Consider the following 27,038-nt stretch of genomic DNA (forward strand, 5'->3'; position numbering starts at 1 on the left):
GGATTGAGACCTGCCCTGTGGAGAGGGACACAGCCTGCCTGGCCATCGCTTCCTCCGTGATGCTGGCATACATCACAAAGTCAAATCATTGTCCTAAAAGTATGCAGGGAGGGAAGTCTTCCCTTTGTCCTCAAGATCACCCTAGTGATGATAGGGAGGCCACAGCCAGTTGGGCAGAGTGAAGGGAGTCCTGGTCTAATCCTTGTTACCAATGTGGGACCCCGCCGGATATTACACTCTGGTGGTGAAAGATTTCCTGGTGCAACTCACGGACAACTAAAAACAGCACCTGGGGCACCTGGGTGGTTCAGTCGGTTGAGCATCCGACTTCAGCTCAGGTCATGATTTCGCAGTTCGTGGGTTCGAGCCCCGCATCGGGCTCTGTGCTGACACCTCAGAACCTGGAGCCTGCTTCGGATTCTGTGTCTCCCTCTCTCTCTCTCTCAAAAATAAATAAACATTAAAAAATAAAAATAAAAACAGCACCCACGTCAGACAGGGCTGGCCTAGCCATGGGAAGGCACGTAGGGCAGGAGAGCTTGGCAACATGCCATAGTGGCAACATGTGGGGGAGAAGGAGCTGGGTCTCCCGGAGGCTGAGGTCTACTGCTCTGATGCAGACTGGCCTCCACTGGCCGCCCTGGGAGGCTGCGGTGTCCTCACTGCAGAAGGAAGGGTGTGATTTGGCCCTTTCCATGGCTGACTCTGACCCGATGCTGTGCTCTTAGGCAGGACAGAGGGTGTCCTTCACTACAGACTGGACCAGAAACCCTCGAGCCCGGCTGTCAACTTCTTGTCACTTCCTCATCCCCATAAGCATATCCCTTTATTTCCCTCCCGTCAATCCATCCCCCTGAAGGAATGAGTCAACACCGTGGTGTGCGGTGGGGAAATGGGCCATAAATTCTCTTTCGGAGCAGCAGAGAGCTCAGTGGGAAGCCGAGGAGGCGACCTCCTCCTCAGGCTGGGAATTCACAGACGGCCAGGAAGGAGGAAGAGCAGGAAATGTCATTCCAGAGCCCGTCCTGGAGGAGGATCACACAATCCTCCCCGGAGCCGTGGTCGTTAGGCTCATCCCTCTTCCAGTTGCTGTAGGCAAGCCTCCCTCCCGTCACGTACGTAAACCGGCCTTCAGTCACTTCGTCCGTGATGCCCAGGAAGGCAGGGCTGCCGGCCATATCCTGGATGGCTTTATTCTCCTCAGCGTTCTTCGGCGTGGCCACGGTGGCCTGGAGCTCGGCGCACTGGGCCTTCACTTTGGAAAAAGGCATTCTTTCACCGTTGGTCACGTAGAACTTCTTCCCAGGTGTTTTGCCCAAGGAGAAGGCTTGCACTGAAATCACAATGGAAGGGATAGGTTGACTGGGCTTGGAGCTCGGCCCAGGAAACTAGGCGAAAAGCCCTTCCCTGGGAACTCAGGACTCCGAGAAATAGCCCCGTGTTCAACCATGGGGTCAGATCCTAGTAAGGGAGCACTCCTCAGCTGCAGAGCAAGCCCCCGGCAGAAGCTTGCACTCTCCTGGGACATCCCGCCCTCGAGAGGAACGTCTGTATAAACCGTCCCAGTACAGGGGACTTAGGGAAGGGTGCTTGGGCCACCCTGCCAGGCTCAGGCACCAGACGTGGATGGACTGCCATCTGAGACCAGGGATTGCTGGACAAAGAGCCAGGATTCTGGAGGCGCAGACCTTCACGTGCAATCCTTCCTCTGTTACTTCCTAGCTGTGTGACAGCGAGTGAATTACCTACACTTCCCGGACCTATTGTTCCTCACCTGTAAACAGAATGGGTATAATATGCACAAATAGGGCCACTGGGAGGATTGAATGAAACCATATTACGAGATAATGCTAACCTAGCTCAGGCCGCGGTGTGTGATAAGTGTTCATAAATGTTAGCTTTCGGGCGCCTGGGTGGCTCAGTCAGTTAATTGTCCAACTTCAGCTCAGGTCATGATGTCATGGTTTGTGGGTTCGAGCCCCGTATCAGGCTCTGGGATGCCAGCTCGGAGCCTGGAGCCTGCTTCGGATTCTGTGTCTCCCTCTCTCTCTCTGCCCCTCCCCTGCTCAAGCTCTGTCTTTTTCTCTCTCTCTCTCTGTCTCTCTCTCAAATATAAATAAAAACATTAAAAAAAAATTTTTTTTTAAATGCTAGCTCTCATCTACCCTCCCCGAAACCTAGGGCATTCTGAAGAAAAAGGTGACAGCCAAGAACACACTGGGGGCAGAAAACAAGCTTACACTTTTTGACATGGTCCAGTTCTGATTTCAGTCTCCTCATCTCTGCCTCCAGGTTGGCCAGCTTAGTCTCCACAACTACAAAGCAATAGGGAGAAGGGTATTTATTGGGAAGAGGAACCCTAAATTGGAGAGGAGAGTATTTTGCCAAAGCGGAGTGGGGGAGGAGAAAGCTTTACTGAAGAGTATGCTTATTCTAAAAAATAAGAAAACAAAAAGAAGCAAAAAACCCCTGCATTCCTGCCTTCTGAGATATACTTAGTAGCTCTTGTAAACTGTGACTCAGAACTAACAATAGTAATAATAATAATAGCGATAATAATAATAATCAAAACTTGTAGGGGCGCCTGGGTGGCTCAGTTGGTTAAGCCATCTGACTTTGGCCCAGGTCATGATCTCATGGTTCGTGGGTTCGAGCCCCGTGTTGGGCTCTGTGCTGCCAGCTCGGAGCCTGGAGCTTGCTTCAGATTTTGTATCTCCCTCACTCTCTGCCCCTCCACCACTTATACTCTGTCTCTCAAAAATAAATAGACATCTGGGCGCCTGGGTGGCGCAGTCGGTTAAGCGTCCGACTTCAGCCAGGTCACGATCTCGCGGTCCGTGAGTTCGAGCCCCGCGTCAGGCTCTGGGCTGATGGCTCGGAGCCTGGAGCCTGCTTCCGATTCTGTGTCTCCCTCTCTCTCTGCCCCTCCCCCGTTCATGCTCTGTCTCTCTCTGTCCCAAAAATAAATTTAAAAAAACGTTGAAAAAAAAAATTAAAAATAAATAAATAAATAAATAAATAGACATTTAAAAAACCTTGTAAATTATTATGGCTCTGGATCCTGTTGTTCACATATTGCTTAAAATGTTGCAATATTATCGTTATTTACAAGAAAAAGCCCAACTCATTATTCTCCTTGTTGATAACTTTTTATTAATCATTCTCTTTCATTTCTTATTCTAGGCAAACTTCTTTTTTTTTTTAATTTTTTTTAAATGTTTATTTATTTCTGAGAGAGAGAGAGAGAGAGAGAAAGACAGAGCATGAGTGGCGGGGGGGCGGGGGGGGGGTGGGCAGAGACAGAGGGAGACACAGAATCCGAAGCAGGTTCCAGGCTCTGAGCTGTTAGCACAGAGCCCCATGCGGGGCCCGAACCCACAAACCGTGAGATCGTGACCCAAGCCAAAGTCCTACACTTAACCGACTGAGCTACCCAGGTGCCCCTAGGAAAACCTCTTAATACTTTTATAATTTTGATGGGCCAGCTGGCAGATATTAACAAGAGGTCATCATTTTACTTTTGTTGTCACCGAATTTACTTCATTTTACCCTGAACGGGGGTTGCCACGACATTCCCCGGGATTCAGGGGTCCTAGGATACCCACCGTTTCCACGCCACGCTTTTGACGATAGACATAAACCCCACTCTCGAGAGGACATCGTTCCTGCCTCTCAGCCTGGAGGCACTTGCAGACTACATCCGCTGAGGAAGAGGCAGGCCCGTGTCTCACAGAGGCCTGGGGTTGAGGGGGGTGACCCGGCAGGATTGGGAAGGCTGCACTCAGGCAGCACGTTCACAGAAACGCGTGTGCTGGATGGGCAGGAGTCGAGTGTCTTCCGATGGGGCAGCAGGAAAAGGGCCACCTCCCACCTGGCCCAGGAGTCCCCAGGGTCCCGGGTTCCCTAGGCCCACACTGTGCTGGGGTGAGCTCCTTACCTGAATTGTCTCCACGGTCTCCTTTGGTGCCCTTTATTCCTGGAGCCCCAGGAGGCCCTGTGTTTCCTGGAGGCCCCATTTTCCCCGGAGGGCCCTGCAAGCCTCTGAGCCCCTGCCCTGTTGTAAGAGGAAAGAAAAGTGATCCAGGGCTGTGGCTCATTCCCTTTTTCCAGAAGTTCAGTTCGATTTACAATGACCCCAGAAAACCTCCAGTGAACCAGTGGTGACCCAAGAAAAAAGCTCTTCCTGCATTCCAGGGGACAGCCTGTCCTCCGGGCCAGCTCCCTGAACAGGTAGGACACCTGCTGTCTGCAAATAACCATGCATCACGGATTCTGGGGTGGAAACGTGGAATCCTAGAGAACCAGAGAAGCATCTTTGCTTTGGAGAGAATGACCTTTCACAGGAATGATTCTGAGTGAGTCACTACCCAGCACGATGACAGGTGAGCCTCGTCCTGTCTCCGCTGGGTCCCTTACGGGGAACAGTCTGGTGTTGGGGGTAAAGATTTAAGCAGCCTGTCCTGTACCTGGTTCCCCCTTTTCTCCCTTGGGTCCATCTCGTCCATCTCTGCCTGGGATGCCACAGGTGATCGCTGAGCAGGTCTTCAGGGCATCCTCGGAGATTTTTATTTCTGAGCTGGATGCTGTCAGCATGCACAGAAGGACGGGAAGTGATGAAGACAGGAACATGGTCCTCACCTTAGAGTGGAGAAAGTCAAGGAAAATAATTCTGTCTCATCTTGTTCAGTCAACCTTTGCTATCACCTCTGGTGCGCTGGACCCTGTGTTAGGGGCAGCAGACCCAGAGGGGACTATTATAGCCCTCGGCTCTGAGTTACTCTCACACCACAGGGGAAACACACAAGTAAAAAGTCGTAGAGGTGTTAAAACAAAGGTAATGTAACAGAGTCATATACACAAGAGTAACACAACAGGGGCCCATTCTCCCTGGGGCTCCAGTGCCCCTGTGGGTTCAAGCCTGGGTAGGTTAGGCCACCCTGTGCATGAGGGCCCATGGGATCTGGAAATCACAAATTAGCCCCGCTCCCAGTGGCCTGGCAAAGGCAGAGAGCTGATCGCCTGTGTGAGCTTTGACTCTCTTTCTTGACTCCCTTGAGGAGTCTTGAGGGCCAAGGGAACCTCAGTTTCCCTCTTCTTCCCCTTCCCATGGGCCCTAAAGGTAGACAAACTCTAGCAGATGACATGAGGCAGGACCCGGTTTATGACATCCGTTCTCTCATTTCATGTAAAAAGTCTGTCTTTCACTCCAGGCCCCATCCACCCTCAGGATCGTATACAGCTGTTTCCCCCACAGCTTGTCAATCATCTTGTAGCAAGTGTCTCTTTTGTGACAGGCACTTGGTGGGGGCTCAGGACCCAGAGTGCCCTGAGGCAGGGTTCTGACCCTCAGAACAGAACCTCTTTCGGTCCTCGATCCTGGCCAGATGAGATGGATTTTCTCCTTCCTTTGGCTTGAGGTTTTCCACTGAGAGGTCACGTTTGCCAGCCAGAACCCAGGCTCCTAAAATTTCTGTTCACGCTGGAGCTGGCATGCTGTCCGCTCTGTTCCTTCTCCTGGCAGGGTCCTCTGCATGCTGCCCAGACGCCTCCCCAGCTCTGTGCCCTGAACCCACCGCCAGATTCTCATCCAGCTTTTGCTCAAGCTGGCCCCCTTTCCAGGAAACCTTGGCAGCCGCTGGGCTGCCCATGGGCCTCTCGAGGCTCTAATCCCAGTGTCCCCGGGCCTTGCTCCCTAACTCCTGAATCTGCCCTTGCCTTCCCTGGCCTGTCAGCCGCCTTAACCCTTCCCTTCCTCCAGGACTCAGTGAGAAGTAATAAGTTGGAGGAGAACTTTCTTTTTTTTCTTTTTAAAATTTTTTGATGTTTTTATTTATTTTTGAGACAGAGAGAAACAGAGCATGAGCAGGGGAGGGGCAGAAGAGAGAGGGAGACACAGAACCCAAAGCAGGCTGCAGGCTCTGAGCCATCAGCACAGAGCCTGACGCGGGTCTCGAACTCACGGAGGGTGAGATCATGACCTGAGCTGAAGTTGGATGCTTAACCGACTGAGCCACCCAGGCGCCCCTGGAGGAGAACTTTCTTGATCACATTCTTCTCCTCCTTTCCACTTTCTATCTTTTTTCCTTTCTTTTTTTTTTTTAACTTCCCCTAATTACGCTGGAGGCCAAAGTCAAGGTTAAACATGCTGCTGGCGGACACACCCACTTCCATTCTTCTCTTTGGCTGAAAAGACCACCCTTTAGTTCACAGAAGGTCAAGTGGACCCTGGAAGGATTCAAATGCCCCAGGTCAGCTGGAGATAGAGGCCCCGAGTGGACCTGAACCCCCCACCAAAGTCCCTGCCCGGACCTCACACGATCAAGTCGAGTGGCCAGACCCCTGGCCCGGGGCCTTTACCTCTGTCCTCCAGGAATGACTTACTAGGGCCTCCTCAAAGCACTGAGGCTATGGCAGGGAAGCAGGTCCTCCAGCCCAGGAACGTCAGGCCCAATTAACCTGGTGACCAGGGACAGTGCCGGACTGGCCTTCAACCCCAGATTAATAAACAACTGTCCTTAGAGCCGCTGTGCACTGGGCAGCTCTCCAGGGCTGCTGGTGGGGTCGGAGGCTCAGCACTGGACAGCTCACTACTTTAATACCCTAAAGTCCTCCCTCCGTTGCCCCCTCCCATGCTCCCACCCCAACAGCTCCACCACTCTGACTCTCCAGACTCACAGTCTAGCCGCTAGTTTCCTCCAGATATTCATTTCTAGAAGAGACACCGTTAGACGCTCTACCAAGCATATGACCTCACGCGTATGCACACGCACGTACACACACACCTACGTGAACAGGCACACACCTCTGTGTCAGCTGTTCTGACTAGTTCACCCTTCCATTTGTGTTAGGTTTACTGCGGGGGGGGTGGTGGTTAACCACTGAGTCCCCTCATGCCTCCCTTTAAATGTCATCTTTGGGGGCGCCTGGGTGGCTCAGTCGGTTAAGGGTCCAGCTTCGGCTCAGGTCATGATCTCATGGTTTGTGAGTTCGAGCCCCGCGTCGGGCTCTGTGCTGACAGCCCAGAGCCCGGATTCTGCTTCAGATTCTGTGTCTCCCTCTCTCTCTGCCCTTCCCCCTGTTCACACTCTCTCTCAAGTCTGAATAAACGTTAAAAAAAAATTTAAGAAAAAAAATGTCATCTTTGGATGAGGCACCCATGTCACAGAGGGAGCCACAGGGGAGGAAGTATTTGTAAATCACTCAAGTTCAAAGTTGAATGTGGGCACTTGCACTGCTGTTCCAGCCCAGGACACTTCCCTCTACCTGTGCATGACTGTTTGTTGTCATTCACATTTCAGATTAAATATTATCTCTGGAGCAAGGGCTTTCCTTTACCATTTAATTTTAAGTGGCCACTCTATCGTGTCTTCCTGGTTTAATTCTCTGCCTATAATTTCTCTCCCCGTAAAACTGTCTTGTTTACTTAATTGTATACTCCTTGACCACCGCACTCCTTTAGAACAAGAACTTCTCCAGAACGGGGGTGTGGTTCTCAGCTGTTGTGGCCCCACCCAGAGGGTGCCTGGAAGCAGAGAGAGTGCTGGATAAACAATTACAGATGAACGAGTCCTTCCGCATCACCTCCTCAAAGCAGCCTGCCTGACTGCTCTCCAGCCATGGCTCACGTCAGTGCCCACTTTCCCAGATACCTTCCTGGCTTGTCTCCCAGGGCACATCCCAGGGCCGGGCACACAGGAAGAGTCCTCTGAGAGAGTCCCCTGGGAGGAGCAGAGACCCTGAGCAGGAGCAGGCACCAGACCAATCCACGGTTCCTCCGTGCCTGGGTTTCCAGTAGCGTCTTATCTCCTGAGCCTGATCAAGTGGCCTTTTTCAAGTCCCTGACCTGACCTTTGATTCCCGCCCTCCCCGCAAACTTACACTCACTTTTTGAAACACTTAGCCTTATCAAACAGCTCAAGAGGTTTGCTTTTTCCCTGGTGAGGAGTCGGGGCGGGGCCACCTCCTCTTGACTCTGCCTTGTGATTGCTGTTCTGGCTTCTCAAGGGTCTTCAGCTCCGTGTACTCAAGGTCACTATGCGCTGTGGCTCCCAGATTCCTGGGGCCCATCGTACAGAAGACCCCTCTCAGGGCTGTGTTTCCTGGTGCCATTGACACAACTTTGAAGGGCCCCAAGCTCAGAGGACAAACACTTTTCAACCCATGCAGCAAATGGGCAGACCTCCCAGAAAGGTGGGAATTTAAAACCGAGAGAATTACATAAAACCAGAACCCTACATGCTCCAGACTAGAGGAAAGGTGGCTTGGGAAGTAGGGGAGAGAACACGACTGGAGGAGGGAGGGATGAGCAGAGGGACAATAAGAAAGCCTTAACTCCGGTGGGGAAGGTCTTCCCTTGAAGATGCATATTCTTGCGTCTGTCCTCTTGTAGGTCTGTGTTTTAATGTATGCTATTATTATTATTCTGCTATAAGAACGATGATGATTTTTTAAGGTTTATTTATTTTGGGGGGAACAGAATGAGTGGGGGAGGGGTGGAGAGAGAGGTAGAGAGAGAATCCTAAGTAGAGCCCCACTCAAGGGCTCCAATCTCACAGCCTGAGCGGAAATCAAGAGTCAGACGCTTAACTGACTGAACCACCCAGGTGCCCCCATGATTATTATTGAATTTTGTTATTAAGGCCAAGATGAAACATGATTTTTCATCTTGAGTTTCAAGATGAGTTTCAGCTCATCACAACCAGGTGCACCATAGGGACGTGCATCCTGGGCACCTCAGGATTTTCTCAGTTGGAGATCAGGTAAGCTTGAGTTCATTCTGTGAAAATCACCCAACACAGTAGGAAATAAGCAGAAAGAAAGCTGCCTGGTACAACAAGCCTCAAAGCTAGTCCTCCAAGTATGGTTGACTCTGTGTTACAGATGAATTGATATTTTTCATTTTTTATTATTTTTAAGTTTTTCTTATTTATTTTGAGAGAAAGAGCGAGCAAGGAAAGGACAGAGAGAGAAAGAGAGATTCCCAAGCAGGCTCTGCATTGTTGGCGCAGGGCCTGATGTGGAGCTTGAACCCAAGAACCATGAGATCATGACCTGACCTGAAATCAAGAGTCGGACGTTCAACTATCCGCACTACCCAGGTGCCCTGATGAATTGATATTTTTAAAAAGATGGTATAAGAAAGAAAAGAAAAGAAAAGAAAGGAAGGAAAGGAAGGAAGGAAGAAGGAAGGAAGAAGGAAGGAAGGAAGGAGAAGGAAGGAAGGAGAAGGAAGGAAGGAAGGAAGGAAGGAAGGAAGGAAGGAAGGAAGGAGGAAGGAAGAAGGAGGAAGAGGAAGGAAGGAAAGAAGGAAGGAAGGAAGGAGAAAGAAAGATTTAAATAATGAAATCAATGAAGTAGAATAAAGAAATCACTCTGAAGCTAATAATACAATTTTTAAAAATGATTCTTTGCAAAAACACAATAAATAATCTTGGCAAATCTGACCATGGTAGTTTGGATCATTGTTCCTGCTATTTTACTTCTCCGTGTCATAGAATTCTATATCCATGCCCTTGGCCATGGTATTTTGCAGAGCCTCCACTGGGATATGTAGAGTCCCCTACATCCCAACCCCTGTGATATTTGGCTCAGCCGTGTGAGGGTGAGCAGACACAAAGGAGCGGTGCTTTAAATGCACGTGCAGGTTGAATCCGGCCTCTTCTTGGCTTTTCCAATCATGGGAAGAATATGTCCCCGCTACCACTAATATCAGAATAATTAGATGATGTGGAGCACACACAAACCCACCTGAAAGCCAGAAGTAACTATTAAAGTCCAACCCTGCATCCCTGGTTAATAGCACAGTCTCTGGAATCTGACTTCCTGTATTCATGGCCCAGGTCCTCCCTGAACTGGCCGCATGACCTTTGGCAAAGCACTTTAACCTCTGTGTGCCCCAATATTCTTATTTGTAAGTTGGGGATAATAACAGCATCTCCATAGCAGGGTCGATGAGGATTACATGAGTTAACCCAAGTGTAGAATCTGGCACCAAGTAAGTGTGATGAGAGTATTGGCCACTAATTTGACCAAGTAAGGTGTATCCCAGGAATGGAAGGATGGTTCAATATCAAAAAACAAATCCATGTAACTCACTAATTTAATATATAACAAGTTTGATTGAGAGTCTTAATGCAGACGTGCACAATCTGGAAGCTTGAAGCTCACCCTGTTCTCAAAACTAATACATGGTCTTACAATTTTTCATACTTTTTTCCCCCCAGATGCCGGCAATGCAAACTTTCTAGGGCTGATTTATTTTATTTTATTTTATTTTATTTTACTTTATTTTATTTTATTTTATTTTATTTTATTTTATTTTGGGGGAGAGAGAGAGAGAGAGAGAGAGAGAATCCCAAGCAGGCTCCACACTCAGTGTGGAGCCCGATGTAGGGCTTGATCCCACGACTTGGGGATCATGACCTGAACTGAAATCAAGAGTCAGATGCTCAACCAACTGAGCAACCTAGGTGCCCCTATAGGGCTGATTTAAGACCCAGTCCAAATGATGATCGGCCTCCAGTTTTGTCACTGGGATCTCCATTTCACCTGTGATTCATCACCACGCTGGCCAGAGGGTGTGGGCCAGGCTTGAGGCTGGGGTTTCTTGAAGTGAAGGGTGGGCAGTGGCCTTCTCTCTTGCTTCTCTGAGCAGGTAGGGGGTGGAGAGAATGATGGTGCCAAAGGTGGCAATAGCCACTCGCGGGAGGAACCACATGTCAGTGGGGACACTGCTGCTTCTTAGCCCGCCCCTGACTGCTTGTTAGATCCCTTTGTATGACTGATTCCCAATGACAGTTCCTCTCAGAAGCTGGGTCTTCAAGAAAAGACTCTGTGAGAGCCTCCAGCTGTGTGCTCCCTACCCTTAACATCAGGTCAGTGGATATTTCACTTCAGAGGTTCTTGTTCTTCGTGTTCCCAGGGGCAACCTGCTCATAAGTAGAGTTTAAACCTGGCTTGCTTCCATGACACTGACATTCATACAGGCCCTGGGAAACCCCATCCAGGTGGTGGCAATCCACATTGCCCTGGAACACTCCTGCTCACGGGTCCGCTCTCCCCTCCACCTCCCCGTGCCCCAGCCGGGTCAGCACATCAGCGATTGTAGAACAGGAAAATTTCCCCCTTCACATTCCAGGGAAGGCAAAACAATTTGGGCATCCCTACTCGCTAAGATTAGGAGGCTAGGAGAGTCCCCTCCCCACGCCTATGGAAGGGGTAGTTTCCACTATGGAAGTAGGTATGGCATCCAAGGTGGATCGGCCTCCTTTCCCCTCTTTAGTCCTTCTTATACTGACCAAAAGGAGGAGAATCACCAAACCACCCATGGTGAGCCCTCTCAGGTTCCATGGTGCCATTCCTGGGATGTCTCTCCAACCTTAAATGGTGAGGCACGTACAACCTCTTATTTTCATCTGTGGGCTCTAGATGCCAGTACCCAGGTATGGGAAATGACCTAACCTCAATAAATGACTTTCAATGTTAACAGATTAAGTTAACACATGCTATTATTAATGGTTTTCTGTATACCCTTAGTGCCCCCAAAAGATATTTATCATTGAGCATCTTCAACAATGTATGGGGGCTCTTGGCCCATACAGAAGATTAAAATGATGTTTAAGACATATAAATATTATAAGGAACGGGCAGAATTTCTGTCATCTGTAACAACATTCATAGAATTTACAAAATATAAGATAATTATATCAAAAATATTAAGGGCAAAATGAGAATCCAAAAAGATGTTTGTATATAAGATCAACCAAAAATCAATAGCTTCCTTATAAACCAGGGATACTTACTTTAAAGTGGTAAAAAATAATACAATAACCATAGCAAATAAAACCATAAAGTAAATAAAAATAACACTAAGAAGAAAGGAGAAGACATCAATTGCCAGAGGCTTAGATTGTTCGTCTATAAAATAGTAAAAATATGCTTCCCTTTTTTGCTTTTTTGAATTTTGGGGAAGCCCCAATAATTCGTATGCTGGGCCCTAAGCCCACGTGGCAGGGTGGCCCAATTAAAACTTAAAATTTAAGAAAGATGAGAAATATTTCTACTCATTTCCACCTGGGCTGGTGGGGTTTGATCCACAGCTCTCTTTTGCCCAAGAAAAGATGCAGTGAGCGAGAGCATTTGAAGATGTAAAGGTAGGAGAAGGGGGGACCTTTCTGGAGATGGGGCACATACGTGTCTCCTGACCCCTCAAGCAAGTAGAGACACAGTCTGATTCCCACACATCCCTGGAGCACGGGGACACGGTCCCTTTTCATGTAGACCTGAGGCTGAGGTGGCTCACATGAGGCTGGGACAGAGCCCTGAATGCCATCATCTTTGGGCTATGGAAAACATCCAGGTGGCTAAGCGGAAAATGGAAGGAGTGATATTACCACCCACCAAGGGACCATGAGGACTTAGATCAGGCATTATCTTAACACCAGCCCTCAGTGACGATGCCCATATGTTCTCCCAGGTGTTTTTTGTAGCTCACCATACGCTCGTACCATATGTGTGTACAACATACACCAGTTGGAAGCAGGTCACCTCTCCCACCCAACAAAGAAGGCATTTACCTGAGACCCCAACGGTCCATTTTTCAGGCAAGTGGGGGCTTGGAACCAGAGTTCATTTGATTTACAAAAATACAGAAATGTGTTGTTTCATTTTCTTTCTTTCTTTCTTTCTTTCTTTCTTTCTTTCTTTCTTTTGAGAGAAAGAGAGGGCACAGGTGAGTGAGGGGCAGAGAGAGAGAAGGAAGGAGAGAGAGAGAAGCAGGGCTCACCTGAAATGGGGTTCATGTTCACCCAATTAAGGGCTCGAGCACACCCAGTGAGGGACTCTAAGTCACCAACCGTGGGATCATGACCTGAGCTGAAGTAAGATGCTTAATGACTGAGCCACCCAAGCACCCGGAAACGTGTTATTTCTTGAAACCAAAGCAATGAAAACTCACGTTAACGCAGTCATGATTTATTACACGGAAATCGCCTCTGTCCGGCAAGAGGTGACGTGGTTGTGAGCATAAACCTCAGGTCCAGGTAGATAGGTGTGAATCCAGCCTCTGCCACTTGCCCCAAGTAATAAAACTCAAAACACTTAACTTCTCTAAGTTTCAGTGTCCTTGTATAAAAATGGGGGAAAATAAGGCTGGGCCTATGGTGTTGGGTAAAGATGAAATCATACTCCAAAAGGTGTATTAGAAGTGCTTGGCAAGTTTCTGGGTACCCAGACTCGGCACATACACTATTTACGTGCTCGATAAATAGCTCGTGGTGTGGGTGGTGTGAGCAACTTATGGAGACCCAAAACGGTGTGGGGATATGTCCATCGGCAGGAAGGAGCTTGGATTATGTCTGGGGTCAGGGATGAGATCTTCCCTAGTGATGTAAACTGGCTGCTTTTAGGTCAGGGAGTTGAGCAGGCAACCCAAGACTCAAGGAAGTGGATAATCCGTGCCAATCGTCAGGGTTAGGTTGGCCTCCACCATGCTGGGACACCACCTTGCCCTCTGACCTCACAGAGACAGAGACCGGATAATCCCAAATGGGTCCTTAGCTCCCGCATTTGGAATTCCCCAGAATTCCACCTGTCTCTATCATTATGCTTGACCAGAACTGCTAAATCTTGATGGGGCTGGGCAGGTGGTAGTCTGCAGAGTTAAGAGTAGGGGAAGCCAGGAAGCAGCCACCTTCTGTGTGATTTTGGAGGGAACTTCCATCCCGGGGCCTCACTGTTGCCATCTAGAAATGAAGGGACTGGACAAGAAGAGGAAGAAGGAAGTCTCCGTCTCTTCCAAAGGGCAAAGTTAGGAGTGGGGCCCAGATTGCATTACCGGGAAAGGCTCAGGAGGAGTGTCAGACTGATTCATGATGTGGGTGGGGATTCAGGGCCTGTCGGGGGAGTGGAGTGGCTAAGAATGCCTCCCGCCCTAACAGCCACAAATACAATTTTGTTGAAAAGGAGCATCTCAGAGATCAGGTGCATCTTCAGGATGGAGGCCAAAAGGCAAGGCAGGGCCCTATCTATCCTGTGGCCTGGGTGCCCGCTCAAAACTCACAGATGGCCAGGCGGTACTGCAGGCAGTTTTTGTTATTCCACTGCCCGTCTGTGTACATCTCCACGCACTTCTCTTTGCCCCCACCCCTGGGCTCCCCTGGGTACCAGTTGGTGTAATTCACGGGGGCCCCATCCAGGTAGCAGAAGTCTCCAGGGCTGGGGCCCTCCTCCAGACCCAGGTAGGCGTAAGTGTTGTGCTTCCTCACGATGCGGGCGATGGCTTCGTTCTCTTCTGGGCTCGTGGGGACAGCAATGCGGCCACCTGCTCTGGCACATGACTCTCTAATGACATCAAAATTAACCGACTGCCCATTGGTGGAGAAGACCTTTTCTCCCACTACCAGCATGGACTCCTGCAAACTTAGGACTGGAGCAGAAGAACCGAGTCAGGCCACAGACCGCTCTAGATCTAAGTCCCTTCCCTCACTCGGGCTCTCGGCTTTCACGCCCTCTCTGCCTCTCCTCTCTCTACCAACCCTAGTCTTCCCAAATTCCCCTCCATGCTCTCATCATCCCATTCATTTGTTCACCCATTTAACACCTACTTATTTTCCACCCATTTAATAACTGCGTTTTCCTGGGGCTCGACAGAAAGCAACATAGGCAGAGACCTTGCACTCCCCTGACATAGGGAACTGATCTGTGTCTACCTCTGGCTTTCTGAGTCATTCAAAGACATCAGGAAAGGGAAAGTTTCATTCTTTTCCCCCAAGACCTGTTTGTCAAGTCTCTAGGGTCTGGGGGCACCTGGGTGGTTCATTCTGTTAAGCGTCCAGCTCTTGATTTTGGCTCAGGTCATGATCTCACAGTTCGTGGGATCGAGCCCCGAGTTGGGCTCTGCACTGGCAACATGGAGCCTGCTTGGGATTCTCTCTCTCTCCCTCTCTCTCTCTGCCTCTTCCCTGCTTGCTCATGCATCCTCTCTCTGTCCCTCTCTCTCTCAAAATAAATAAATAAACTTAAAAAAAGGCTCTAGGTTCTGGAGCCTGATGCTGGGCAGCAGAGGAACTTATGGGAGACCCTCTGTGCTAGAGGCCCTGGGGAGCCCCCTTACCTCCCATGGCCTGCTGGATCTGATGTCTCAAGTCACGGAGTGTGGTTTGGAGCTCCTCATCTAGAGAAGCTGGAAGCCCTGTCAAGAGATTCCCACCCAAGATGAGGGCGAGCCAACAAACACCCCCCCACTAGCTGCCAAGCAGGCATGCTGCCAGCTGCAAGCCTGGCATTCTGCCCTTTGCTTGTCCGTCCCCACCACTCAGGCCCTGGAGTATGTGTCCACACGCGCTGCATCTTTTGACGCAGCCCTGCACCTGCTGGACCCCTCCCTGCGCGTCTTTCTTGCCTGTCCTTTAATGGCTCTGTCTGCCCACTCCTAAGGATTTTTCCGGTTTGGACGCAAGCTCCCTTCCCTCACCCTCCACCAAAAGCAAACCTGGCTCTTTCTGCAGCCTCCTGATTGACCTTGGTCACCGCTCTGAGCTTTGCAGTTCCGCTCTGTGTGGGGGGCTCCCATTCACCTCATCTGCCTGGACCCCACCTAGCTCCCTACACCTTTCACAGTGCCCCCCAGTGCCTCAGCCCTAGGAAGTGCCTTCCCTGCCTCCCATGCTGTCCCCACCCCACCCCTGACGCCCTGCCCATCCCGATGTGTGGAGCGCCCTCGGCACCCACAGTCCCTCCCTGTGGCGCACTACTTAGGCATCTCCCGCTCCTCTCCCCGGCCTCATCTTCTCTCACTTAGGTTGAGTGCCATGACTTTCGGGGACCTCCACGGTTCTGTCTGATCCCCATCATCCCGCATGTGGCTGGTCACGTGGGCGCGGTGCCCGTGTGGATGCGGCCCGCTCACCTGGAGGGCCTCTCTCGCCAGGCTCCCCCTGTACTCCACGCTCTCCAGCGACGCCAGGGGCTCCGGTCAGCCCATTAGGCCCGGAGTAGGCTGGTGTTCCTCCAGGCGGGCCCATCGGGCCTGGAAAGAGAAGGGGACACTGATCTGTCGTATCCACCACCCACAGCTGGGCTGGGGCTGATGTGAAGTGACCTCCCTTATCAGCCGAGCTGACTCACCTGTCACCTCATGGGCACTTTGAGGGTAGACTCTCCAGGGCTGCTCTAGTCTAAGGCCCCCCAGGGACCGCCCACCGTGCCCACCATCCGGCCGACCGTTGGACCCAGCCCAGAGCCCTGGACGGGTGGGTCTCCTGAAGGCAGGTCACTGTCCCTCGGCTGAGGCTCGGGCCTCTCACTCAGTACCTGGAGGCCCAGGGTCTCCTTTGATGCCGTCTCTCCCATCTCTGCCTGGCAGGCCGTGGGATCCAGGAGTGCCGGGGATGCCAGGATTTCCGATACAGACCTCCTTCACCTTGTACTCCGTGCCGGAAGCCATCAGCAAGGCCAGAGTGAGGACCAAAGAAGACAGCAACATGGCTTCTGTTGCAGTGGTTCCTCCTGCGGAAAGAAAGGGCCACCGGCCCATCTGAAGCATCTGCAAAGGTTTCCCCCTTGCTGGGCTTTGTTTCAGGCACAGGGCCAGGCCCGAGGGCTCGGGCAGGTACAGACAGGACTTTGAGAAAGACCCCAACTATCCTTGGAAACCCCCGGCCTCCTCTGCGGTCTCATGCCTCACCTCTCGGGCTGGAGGCCGTGTGGCACCTGGGCTGGTGGGGAGGGCCTGGGCTGTCAGGGGGCCTGGCGTCTAATGCAATCTCTGGTCATACCTCGCTGTGTGACCGCAGGAACTCGTGTCACCTGTCCTGACTTCTGCTAAAACTTCTGCGCCCTGGAGACAATCCTGACCTGTCCCTCTCAGGCTTTGGGGTTCACTCCCTCTGTTCCTATACTCTCAGCTACCCTCTTGCGGGGGCTCAGGGGCCATGTTCCTGAGGATAAACAATAGATGACCGGTGTCGATGATAGGACATCCCACCCCCCCCGCTGCTGGGGAGTCCCCTTCTCCTTGGCAGGCTGTCCTCTCCCTCACTGGCAGGGAGTTTCCAGGGACAGTGGATCTGGCCGAGGAGCATGGCAGAGTATAAGGATATTCTCAAGCCCATCGTCCTGCATCCATATTTATGATTCTGGGAACACCTCCCCGTGGTGCATGCAGAGGCCCCCTTCTTCCCAGGCTGACCCTTAGTTGTGCTTGTGATTGCTGGGCTGGCTCTCATGGCCTGTAACCCGTGCACTGGGTAAGACGGGATGGGGCTAAACTTACCCATCCAACAGAGCCCACGGGGATCTCTGCCTTCAGGTCAGAGTGGAGAGGCGGGCAGCACCATTTATATGGATGCAGGCTACCAGGCTTCCTCTCCACCCCAGAGAGGCTCCTGTCACAAGGGCCTCTATTTGGGGAAGGGCCAGTCAGGAAGCGGCCATCTTGTTTACACAGCAACATTCCCTCTCAGGGCACTCAGGCTGGAGGGGCACTTAGAAAACCGGCTAAAGAGAAACTCCAGGCCCGTAAGCAGGGAAATGTCTCATGGGGTGGGACTCTGACTTCCCCAGCAGTGAAAGGGGAGGACGCTTACATAGGCACCGGCGGGGGCACGCAGCAAAGGGAGGCTTCTCCCTCCTGGGCCTCGGCCCCGTCCTGGCTGGTGACACATTCGTAGAACCACCACCACCATCCCCCAGATGCCCACCAGCAGGAGACGACATACCAGGGTTGTACTCTTTTCCCAGGGGAGCGAAGATCTACGGGAATGTCTCCATGTGACTCCTTCCCGGGGCCATTCCGGTTCCAGAGCTTCTTCAGCTCTCGGGAGGGGGCCATTTGGTTCCAGGCAGTACAGAGGCCATGGCTTAAGAAGAGGGTGGTCAGGTGGAACTAGGACAAAGTGTATGTCATGGGACACGCCTCACCACCGAGCGGCCCATACACATCCCCTACTCCCCACCCCAGCCTCACAGCTCCTGCTTCTGGAGCCCGTGGCTAAGTCAGTGGGCACGTGGATCGGAGTCGCAGGAAAACCCTTTCCATGTTCCCCATTCCTCTGTCCTGGCAGGCTCAGCTGTGGGGAGGCAGGGCCGTGCCTGGAAGTCACAGGAGAGCAGCAGTTTCTGGTTTTGGCCACGGGTGATGTCTGGTAAGCTGCAACGGAGATTAAGTGACAGAGGAGCATATGAAGCCGTAAGTGACGAGATCCCCGATTCAAGGCACCCAATCAGCAGGGAATCTCTACCTGTAGGGGTGCTAACAACGGGGAGCCAAGGCAAGAAAAAATCACCGTGCTTTCTTGTAAGAGGTTTGAGAAATCTCGGGGTCTTTGGGAAGAGTGCGAGAACAGCCAGAGCTCCCCCCCCTCCCCCCAGCCCTGCGGCTGCCTGCTGTGCGGTCCCACCGCGGGTGCCGGGCTGGCGGGATGGGGGAGCTGGAGCCAGCACAGGGCTGGGTAGGGGAAAACAGTTCCGTCGGGAGGACCTCAACGCGGTTTGGGTGAGGGACGACTGTTCTGCAGGTGAAGGAACAGGAACAGGGGTCTTGTTGGGTAGAAATAGAAGGACTTGGGGGAGGCAGCGGGGCTGTCCAGGGCCACGTCGGGGAGGGTGGGGATTTACAAGTCAGACGCACCTGCGTTGCAGTTTGGGCCAGCCACGTATCATCCATGTGGCCTTGGTAGTGTTATATAACTTTATCCACGTGGCCTTGGTCGCGTTATATAACTCTTTGAGCCTTGATTTGCTTTCTTAAATTATTATTTTGTCGCAATAGCAAGCTTACAGAAAAACTGCAGGCACAGTACTATTTTTTTTTTTTTTTTTCCTGAGCCCATGAGAACAGGTTGCCAACAGGGCACTCCATCATCCCGGTCTTTAATTTGTCTTTCACATGGACAGGTTTGCCTCTACAACCTCGATGTAGTCATCAAGGTCAAGAAATCCACACGGATGCAAATACTGTTTTTAAAATATTTAAATATTATTTCATCCTTTAAGTCATTTGTGCCGCTTGATGCCGATATTTTGAAATGTGGCATCCGAAAGTCTCATAAAATGATCCGTCGTTACCTCATTCTTCGTCTCATTACCTGGGCCCTGACCCTTCCCCTTCTGCAACTTTCTGACAGAGAATGCTCCAAGTTCCCAGAACTGGGGGTGCTTTTCCTGTGTCTCTTTGATCATGATTTCTCTCCTGTCTGGAGCGTTCTGAATGCCTTTCTGCCACAAAAAAAGAGAGAGGGGCAGAGAGAGAAGAAGGGAGGAAGGGAGGGAGGGAGGGAGGGAGGGAGGGAGGGAGGGAGGAAGGGAGGAAGGGAGGGAAGGAGGAAGGAAGGGAGGAAGGGAGGGAAGGAGGAAGGGAAGAAGGGAGGAAGGGAGGGAGGAAGGGAAGAAGGGAGGCAGGGAGGGAGGGAGGAAGGGAAGAAGGGAGGAAGGGAGGAAGGGAAGAAGGGAGGAAGAGAGGGATGAAGGGAAGAAGGGAGAAGGGAGGGAGGGAAGGAAGAAGGGAGGCAGGGAGGGAGGGAGGAAGGGAGAGAGGCAGGGAGGAAGGGAAGAAGGGAGGAAGGGGGGGAGGAAGGGAAGAAGGGAGGAAGGGAGAGAAGAAGGGAGGGAGGGAGGAAGGGAGGGAGGGAGGAAGGGAAGAAGGGAGGAAGGGAGGGAGGAAGGGAAGCAGGGAGGGAGGGAGAGAGGCAGGGAGGAAGGGAAGAAGGAAGGAAGGGAGGGAGGAAGGGAAGAAGGGAGGAAGGGAGGGAGGGAGGGAGGGAGGAAGGGAGGGAAGGAGGAAGGAAGTGAGGAAGGGAGGGAGGGAGGGAGGAAGGGAGGGAAGGAGGAAGGGAGGGAGGAAGGGAAGAAGGGAGGAAGGGAAGAAGGGAGGAAGGGAAGAAGGGAGGAAGAGAGGGATGAAGGGAAGAAGGGAGAAAGGAGGGAGGGAGGGAAGAAGGGAGGGAGGGAGGAAGGGAGGCAAGGAGGAAGGCAGGGAGGGAGGGAGGGAAGAAAGGAGGAAGGGAGGGAGGGAGGGAAGAAGGAAAAGAAAAATTAACACTGATACCATAACTCCACGTAACCTTCAGGCCCTGCACAAAATTTGCCAAATGCCCCCCAGTAGTGTCCTTTATGGCAAAAGCTTCCAGTTTGAGATTGCATGTTCCATTGAGTATTCATGTCTCATCTCCTGAAATCTGAAACAGTGCCAAAGTCTTTCCTTCACTTCCAGAACCTTGACACTTTTTGGTGATAACAGGTTAGTTGAGGATGTCTCTCGGTTTCTGTTTTTCTGATGTATTGCCTCAGGATTAGAGTCAGGTCCTGCAACACCGGCAGGAACATCCGAAAACGATGCTGTGTTCTAGCCAGTGCCCCGGTTTCAACTCAGCTCAGTAACGACGACGTCACTCGGATCATGTGGTTAAGACGGTGTGGGCCAGACTTTCCCCCCATACCGTTAGCTCTGTCTCTCTTTTGCACTAATACCCCTTTTGTGGAAACCACTCCAGTACTGCATAAAGATCCCACTTCTCCTCAAACTTGCCCTTTTTATTTCACGTATGTATTCATCTCAGCGTGGATTCATGCTTGAGGCACACCAAACACAGGCCAGACGGAGGAGGATGGGGAAGCTGTCACCTCAGGATACAGGTGATAGGGGGGTGCATTATCCGTAGAGAATTTAAAAACATGATTTACAGAGAATGTGCCAGCACGTTGCTAATAATGAGGTCATCACCCAAACTGTCCTCCCCCTTAAAACACATTTGTTTCTCTTGGTTCTGAGCCCTGTTCCGGGACACCCTCTTTGTGAGGACACTCTCTTCACCCTGCCGGGGCCTGGCGGCCCATACGAAGCCACCTTCACTCCACCCTGTCCTCCCCATGACAGGACACCTTCCTGTGTGGTCATCTCCTCACTCACCGTGGTTGGAGCCAGAAAGCAAACACTTCCGGAAGGATGGGCCAACCCCTGAGGTCTGGGCGAGCACTTCCAGGCAGATGTGACACCTCTACTGACTTACTGCTCAGGAAACTCCTCACCACCCCGTCCTCTCCCGCTGCCTGGGTTCTAGTTGAGTAAGGAGTCCGCAGGGCTGCCTGCAGCCAGCTATCATTTTGGATCATCCATCACTAAAGCTCTCTGAGATGTACAGAAGTAAATCCTCACTTGAGAATTCCTTCAGCTGAGGCTGAAGGAGATTTTGTGAATTTTCTAGGTCTGTTTTTTTTTTTTTTTAATGTTTTACTTATTTTTGAGAGGGAGAGAGAGAGAGCATGAGTGGAGGAGGAGCAGAGAGATTGGGAGACAGAGGATCCAAAGGCAGGCTCTGCACTGACAGCAGATGCGGGGTTTGAACTCAAGGGGAACCATCATAAGGTGACCTGACCCAAAGTCGGATGCTTACTAACTGAGCCACCCAGGCGCCCCCTAGCGGTCAGTTTGGATCATCACAAAAAGTCTCTGAGATCTACAGGAAGTAAATCCTCACTTGAGAATTAAGTCAGCTGAGGCTGAAGGAGGTTTCCTGAATTTCCTGGGGCACCCCCGCAGCGTTATTACCCACCTCTCTTTTCATCCATTTTAAATCCTCTGCCATAATATTCTCACAGTCAGGGGGATGGGCTTATTTTGCTTGTACCTACAGACAAAGAGATCGAGAAGCTAATTTACTAGCTAACCATATAGGTCAAGGTCTAATCTCAGGAATCCAGGGGACAGCTCAACAACATGAAGGAAAAGAGAATTCAGGCTATTGTTTCCCGAGATCGTCAACACATATCACACACACACACACACACACACACACACACATTGGTGCCTTGGCAATAAATGTCATTTCATTTAAAAAAAGAATTTACGTGACAAATGAATCTATTTCTATTACCTACAAATTCCAATTTGTTTAAAAATTCACACTACTTGTTTTTTTTCTTCACACTCTGTCAGCACAGCCTTTCATCCTCCTCTCCACCATCAGCATTTTTAATTCAATTTTGTGTGCCTTCTGAACTCTGGAGAAGCACATCATGTTTTAGGCTCTTTTTTTCTTTTTCTTTCTTTTTTTTTTTTTTTTTTGGCCTTTATTGGAATATACTTGACATATAACCCTGTGCGAGCTTAGGTGTTGAGACACTCACATATTGTGAAATGATTGCCCCTGTAGCTTGGGCTAACACCTTCATCCCCTCACATATTCGCCATTTCTTTTTTGTGGTGACAACATTTTTTTAAACATTTATTTATTTTTGAGAGACAGAGAGAGACAGAGCATGAACTGGGGAGGGGCGGAGAGAGAGGGAAACACAGAACCTGAAGCAGGCTCCAGGCTCCGAGCTGTCAGCACAGAGCCCGACGCGTGGCTCGAACCCACGAACCGTGAGATCGTGACCTGAGCTGAAGTCAAATGCTTAACCAGCTGAGCCACCCAGGCACCCTGGAAACATATAACTTTTTAATATAAGTGTGTCACATGCAACATTTGGGACTTAGACTAAGAAATTATTTGTGTTTATCTGACGTTTCCGTTTAATTGGGCATCCTGTGTTGTATCTGGCAAACTCTACCTGTAGAAGCTTGGGGTGTGATCCACCTTCTGTGGGCGTGTCCTGATTCAGCATGCGATAAAGAGTCCTTATCATCCCCCAGGACACACAGTCAAGAGGGGTCTGCTGCTGAAAGAGAGAGAGAGAGACCCAGACCCAGACAGAGACAGAGAGACAGAGAGAGATAGGGAGCAATGCTGATGATTCACTCTTTCCTTCTAAACGATGAACTGAGCCCCTCGTGGGATCCAGGCCTGGCACTGAATACCTGTCATCTGCAGTGGACAGAAAGGGGCACACTTGGGGTCCCTTGGAGAGGGCAGGGTACACACGGACACAGGCTGCCCCGTACGAATTCCACCCTTTGTAACTGCTGGAAAGGAAACCCCTACTGTGTCAACAGCAAGAGATGGGACTGGGCTTAATATATTAGTATGTTCAAGATCTGTCTAAGAAGTGACTTTAGGCTGACTTGGAAGGGCGAGGGGCCCCATGCAAAGAGGCCTGGGTCTTGGGAGGGGCGGCTGTGGGCAGGCTAAGCGGGCAGATATGTGACACGTGTGTGGGCCACACAGGAGGAAGCTAAGTGTCCGGAGGAAGAAGATAGCATTAGGGGACCCACTTTAGGAGGGGTGTCTGGAAAGGAGTCCCCTCAGAACAGGTGACACTTCAGCTGAAGCCTGCGGGGCGAGAGGCAGGTGGCCATTTGAATGGAGCGCAAGAGCATCCCTGGCAAAAAACAACGGCATGTGAGGGGCACCTGGCTGGCTCAGTCCGTTAAGCAGCCAACTTGATTTCAGCTCAGGTCATGATCCCAGGGCCATGGGATCAAGCTCCATATTGGGCTCTGTGCTGAGCATGGAGCCTGCTTAGAATTCTCTCTAAATTAATAAATAAGAAAGAAAGAAAGAAAGAAAGAAAGAAAGAAAGAAAGAAGAAAGAAAGAAAGAAAAAGAATGATATATGCAAAGGACCTAGAACAGGAATAAGCATGGCCTGTTGGGGAAACAAAAGAAGACCAAGGTGGCTGGGGTGTGGTGGGAGAGGGGAAGAAGAACCCAGAATGAAAGCAGAGAGAGAGATGGGCACTGGCCAGTACAGGGGGGGGGGGGCTTGGATTTTATTCAGAAGGAGAACTGAGTTTACTATGTCAGATATGAGAACAATCGGATTCATGCTTATTTTACTTTTATTCATTTAAAAAATAATGTTTTATTTATTTTTTAGAGGCGGAGAGAGACAGACAGAATACGAGTGGGGGGCAGGGGGCTCGAGAGAGAGGGAGACACAGAATCTGAAGCAGGCTCCAGGCTCTAAGCTGTCAGCACAGAGCTGGACGCTCTGTGACGCGGGGCTTGAACTCATGAACCATGAGATCATGACCCGAACCAAAGTCAGACGCTTAACCGACTGAGCCACCCAGGCGCCCTTCTACATGCTTATTTAAGAAAAAAAATTTTTTGGGGGGGCACCTGGGTGGCTCAGTCAGTTATGCATCCGACTTCAGCTCAGGGCATGATCTCGCGGTCCGTGAGTTCAAGCCCCGCGTCGGGCTCTGTGCTGACAGCGCAGACCCTGGAACCTGTTTCAGATTCTGTGTCTCCCTCTCTCTCTCTGACCCTCCCCCGTTCATGCTCTGTCTCTCTCTGTCTCAAAAATAAATAAATGTGAAAAAAAATTTTTTTTAATTTTTTTAAACATTTATTTATTTTTGAGAAACAGAGTGAGACAAAGCGTGAGTGGGGTAGGGGCAGAGAGAGAAGGAGACACAGAATCTGAAGCAGGCTCCAGGCTCTGAGCAAGAGGTCAGCACAGAGCCTGATGCGGGGCTCGAACCCACAAACCGTGAGATCGTGACCTGAGCCGAAGTCGGACGCTCAACCGACTGAGCCACCCAGGCGCCCTTACATGCTTATTTTAAATTACTCCGCCTCTATCCGGTTCACCCGAGACCTCCCGGGGACGAATCAGGGGGCCATGCCCCTGCCTGCCGTCGCGGGCCTTCGGCATCACCTCACGTTGGGCCGTGCCCCCTTTCCTGGAAGCTCTGCCCTCACCTCACTCCTGGGCACAGACTCCTCACACCTCCTGCCCTCTGGCCAGTGCCTCGTGCTCTCCCCGGCCCCTTGTCTGGCTCTCCCTCATCCCCCGGACTCTTCATCCTGGGAGCACCAACGCGCCGTCGGAGGCCTGCATCGGAGGCCTGAAGGCGGGCATCTCTCAGGCACGGCTTCTCTCTGGCCACCAGCAGCGTCAGCACCGTGAGCCCCCCCCCCCCCCCCGGCAAAGCCCCCTTTCCCCCGTGAGGTGAAGAGAGAAAGGAGGCAATGAGGACAGAGACTCACAGCCCCACCTGGCCACCACCCAGGATGTTCACGGTGGTGGGTCTGACGCCCGGCCGGAGGCCCCTCCTCCACTGCCACCCTCCGGAGCCCGCTGGCCGCAGTGACAGATGGCTGCTCTGGCCACACCCTCGGGGTCGCATCCCAAGGACCTATTTTCAAGGATATCACCTCTCTTTTTGCTGTACTCGCAGTTCAAGGAACTGTAGGAAACAGTCAAGCAAGGGCCACACAGTGGATTTCGAGAAGGCTTGACCATTTCCGCTATTCTCATCCCAGGCCCGTGCCACCCCTCCTCCTAGACCAGATGGACTTCACCGGTATTTCCTGAGTGCCTGCCTGGTACCAGCCGGGGTGCGAATGTCCATGGTGAGGAAAGGGCGGCAGAACAGGACACGGGCAAGGACTCAGGAGGCAGGTGAACAGGGCAGGGCAGGCTCTGGAGGAGACAGGGGTGGTAATTCACACCGAGGCCTGGCAGAAGGACCGGTGTGGGGACATCTGCCCGCACCTACAAGGTGTCAGGGACCCACACACCGGCTCGGGGTTCACCTTCCGCCGGGGGGAAGCAGGGCTTTCCTCGCGTCTGTATTATCCCTAACGAGGATCTTCTGGGACCATGCTGTGTGTCACGCCAGAGGGCCTTGGGGTCGGGGCCAGAGCCGGCAGTCAGTGACCCAGGGGTTCTACAAACAAACAAAGACTCCAGCCTCCGATCAGCACTTACCCGAAGCAACTTTAAGCGAAGACATCTTGGTTTTCTGGGGAATGGTGTTAATATAAAAAGTATGAGTAAGAATATAAATAGAAAAAACTGGATTTGTGCTTCACAGGTGGCCGGAGCCAGAGGAACTGAGCCCCCCCTGCACACCGAGGGCAGGCCTGGTCTCTGCTAGAGCCGGGACTCTAATTCCAAGCTACATGGCCATGCTCCCACCTGAGACCTGAGGGGACGCGCTGGGCCCTGGGCCCCACACTGCCCGATGCTGGGGGCCAGGCCTGGAGGGACTTCCAGCGTGGGCCTTCAGGACAACGATGGCTGGGGACTACTGCAGGGACATCGACCACTAGCCACGTGTGCTTCCACCGAGAAGCCTTGTCCAGGCAATTCAGCAGCACTGTCCCTAAGCCATGTCCTGAGGACATGTCTGTGGGTGTCTGTGTGACTTTTGTGTCTGGGGAGTTAGGGGTTGCGTGGGGAACACACGTGTCATATCAACTGTGTGTTTGTCCACGTGTGTCTCTGCCTGTGTCAGTACAGGAGTGTCTGGGTCGGGTTGTGTGTGTGTGTGTGCGTGTGTGTGTGTGTGTAAAATGGCCAATTACCCAGGGAGGGGCCACCAGCCCTGGAGAAAAGGATGCCACCGGCTCCCTCTGAGTCTCCCTCTTGCTCGGGAGGAGTAGAGAGCCTCGGTCGCCTCAGTGGATGTGTCCCGGGGCCCACGGCCACCTACATGCCCACTGTGGTCAAGGTGGACAGGTCAATCCTGAACAGGGGATTATAGAGCTCCACGAATGACAGGCTAGGCCTCGGTGGGGACATGGGCTTGTGTCCTCAAACGGCAGGGTCCTGGGGGCTTCATGCAAGGATTGCTTTCCAACCCTGCAGCCCTCCCCCAGTAAGAGGAAGAAGTATTTTAGACCCAGCCATCACCTTTCCCAGTTCAGCAGAGCCTGATGCCAGCCGCCTCTTCTCCCTGCCCCTGAGTGCCCGGCCATCCTTCCCCATCTCCCATCAAGGTCATTGGCCATTATCACACCAAGGTGGGGTGGGGAGGGGGCGCGTGGAGAATGCACACACACGATGAATTCCACCCCACGCTCACCTGGGGCTCTGGTCTCATTGATAACGATGACCTTGCAATGGGACTCAGTTTTTATACCTTTAAAATGGGCATGAAGACACCTCCTGGCCGAGAGACCCTGGTTGCAAGCCCTGCGTGGGATAGGATTCACGCGCATGATCCTTTACCCCTGAGAAAAGTACTTTCCTAACAAAGAAGAAATGGGGAGCACTCCCTGGGCAAAGACGGGGCACAGGCACACCAAAGCCCTGAGAGATCTGGTCAGACTGATTTATGAATATCTGTCTCATCTGGACTGTCTTGTTCTAGAGAGATGGAATATTGGGGAGGGAGTCCTGACCTCTCAGGGGCTCTGAATGGCCTC

The 27,038-nt window shown here is 51.7% G+C and overlaps 2 protein-coding genes across 4 annotated transcripts; both read right to left on the minus strand.

Annotated features, from left to right (window-relative positions):
* Positions 1–880: 880 nt before the first annotated feature.
* Positions 881–6,509, minus strand: MBL2 (mannose binding lectin 2). Of its 2 annotated transcripts, none has more exons than XM_058696827.1 (5): positions 6,382–6,509; positions 4,467–4,638; positions 3,938–4,054; positions 2,241–2,315; positions 881–1,333 (listed from the first exon to the last, which is right to left on the minus strand). In XM_058696827.1, exons 2-5 carry the CDS (start codon positions 4,627–4,629, stop codon positions 960–962), a joined length of 729 nt encoding a protein of 242 aa, XP_058552810.1. In that variant the 5' UTR covers positions 4,630–4,638; positions 6,382–6,509; the 3' UTR covers positions 881–959. The 2 variants fall into 2 exon arrangements, with proteins under 2 accessions (XP_058552810.1, XP_058552811.1); XM_058696828.1 differs by having other exon boundaries at positions 6,358–6,483.
* Positions 6,510–12,956: 6,447 nt separating this feature from the next.
* Positions 12,957–17,405, minus strand: LOC131492909 (pulmonary surfactant-associated protein A-like). Of its 2 annotated transcripts, none has more exons than XM_058696830.1 (5): positions 17,273–17,405; positions 16,312–16,506; positions 15,908–16,027; positions 15,113–15,190; positions 12,957–14,425 (listed from the first exon to the last, which is right to left on the minus strand). In XM_058696830.1, exons 1-5 carry the CDS (start codon positions 17,274–17,276, stop codon positions 14,049–14,051), a joined length of 774 nt encoding a protein of 257 aa, XP_058552813.1. In that variant the 5' UTR covers positions 17,277–17,405; the 3' UTR covers positions 12,957–14,048. The 2 variants fall into 2 exon arrangements, with proteins under 2 accessions (XP_058552813.1, XP_058552812.1); XM_058696829.1 differs by having other exon boundaries at positions 16,312–16,534; positions 17,282–17,372.
* Between the last annotated feature and the right edge of the window lie 9,633 nt (positions 17,406–27,038).

This window comes from Neofelis nebulosa, chromosome 13 (genome assembly GCF_028018385.1).
Source record: "Neofelis nebulosa isolate mNeoNeb1 chromosome 13, mNeoNeb1.pri, whole genome shotgun sequence".
NCBI classification, from domain to species: Eukaryota; Metazoa; Chordata; class Mammalia; order Carnivora; family Felidae; genus Neofelis; species Neofelis nebulosa.

Bases quoted from the DNA above. Each gene is read 5' to 3' on its own strand.
- MBL2 (XM_058696827.1), bottom strand. From the start codon at position 4,629: ATGTTCCTGTCTTCATCACTTCCCGTCCTTCTGTGCATGCTGACAGCA. The intron at 2,316-3,937 runs GTAAGGAGCTCA...ATTGCTTTGTAG, and splicing joins AGACCGTGGAGACAATTCAG to TTGTGGAGACTAAGCTGGCC. The intron at 1,334-2,240 runs GTAAGCTTGTTT...TTGTGATTTCAG, and splicing joins ACTGGACCATGTCAAAAAGT to TGCAAGCCTTCTCCTTGGGC.
- LOC131492909 (XM_058696829.1), bottom strand. From the start codon at position 16,534: ATGGGCCGGTGGCCCTTTCTTTCCGCAGGAGGAACCACTGCAACAGAA. The intron at 16,028-16,311 runs GTACTGAGTGAG...TTCTCTTTCCAG, and splicing joins AGGAGACCCTGGGCCTCCAG to GCCCGATGGGCCCGCCTGGA. The intron at 14,426-15,112 runs GTAAGGGGGCTC...CTTCTGCTCCAG, and splicing joins GATCCAGCAGGCCATGGGAG to TCCTAAGTTTGCAGGAGTCC.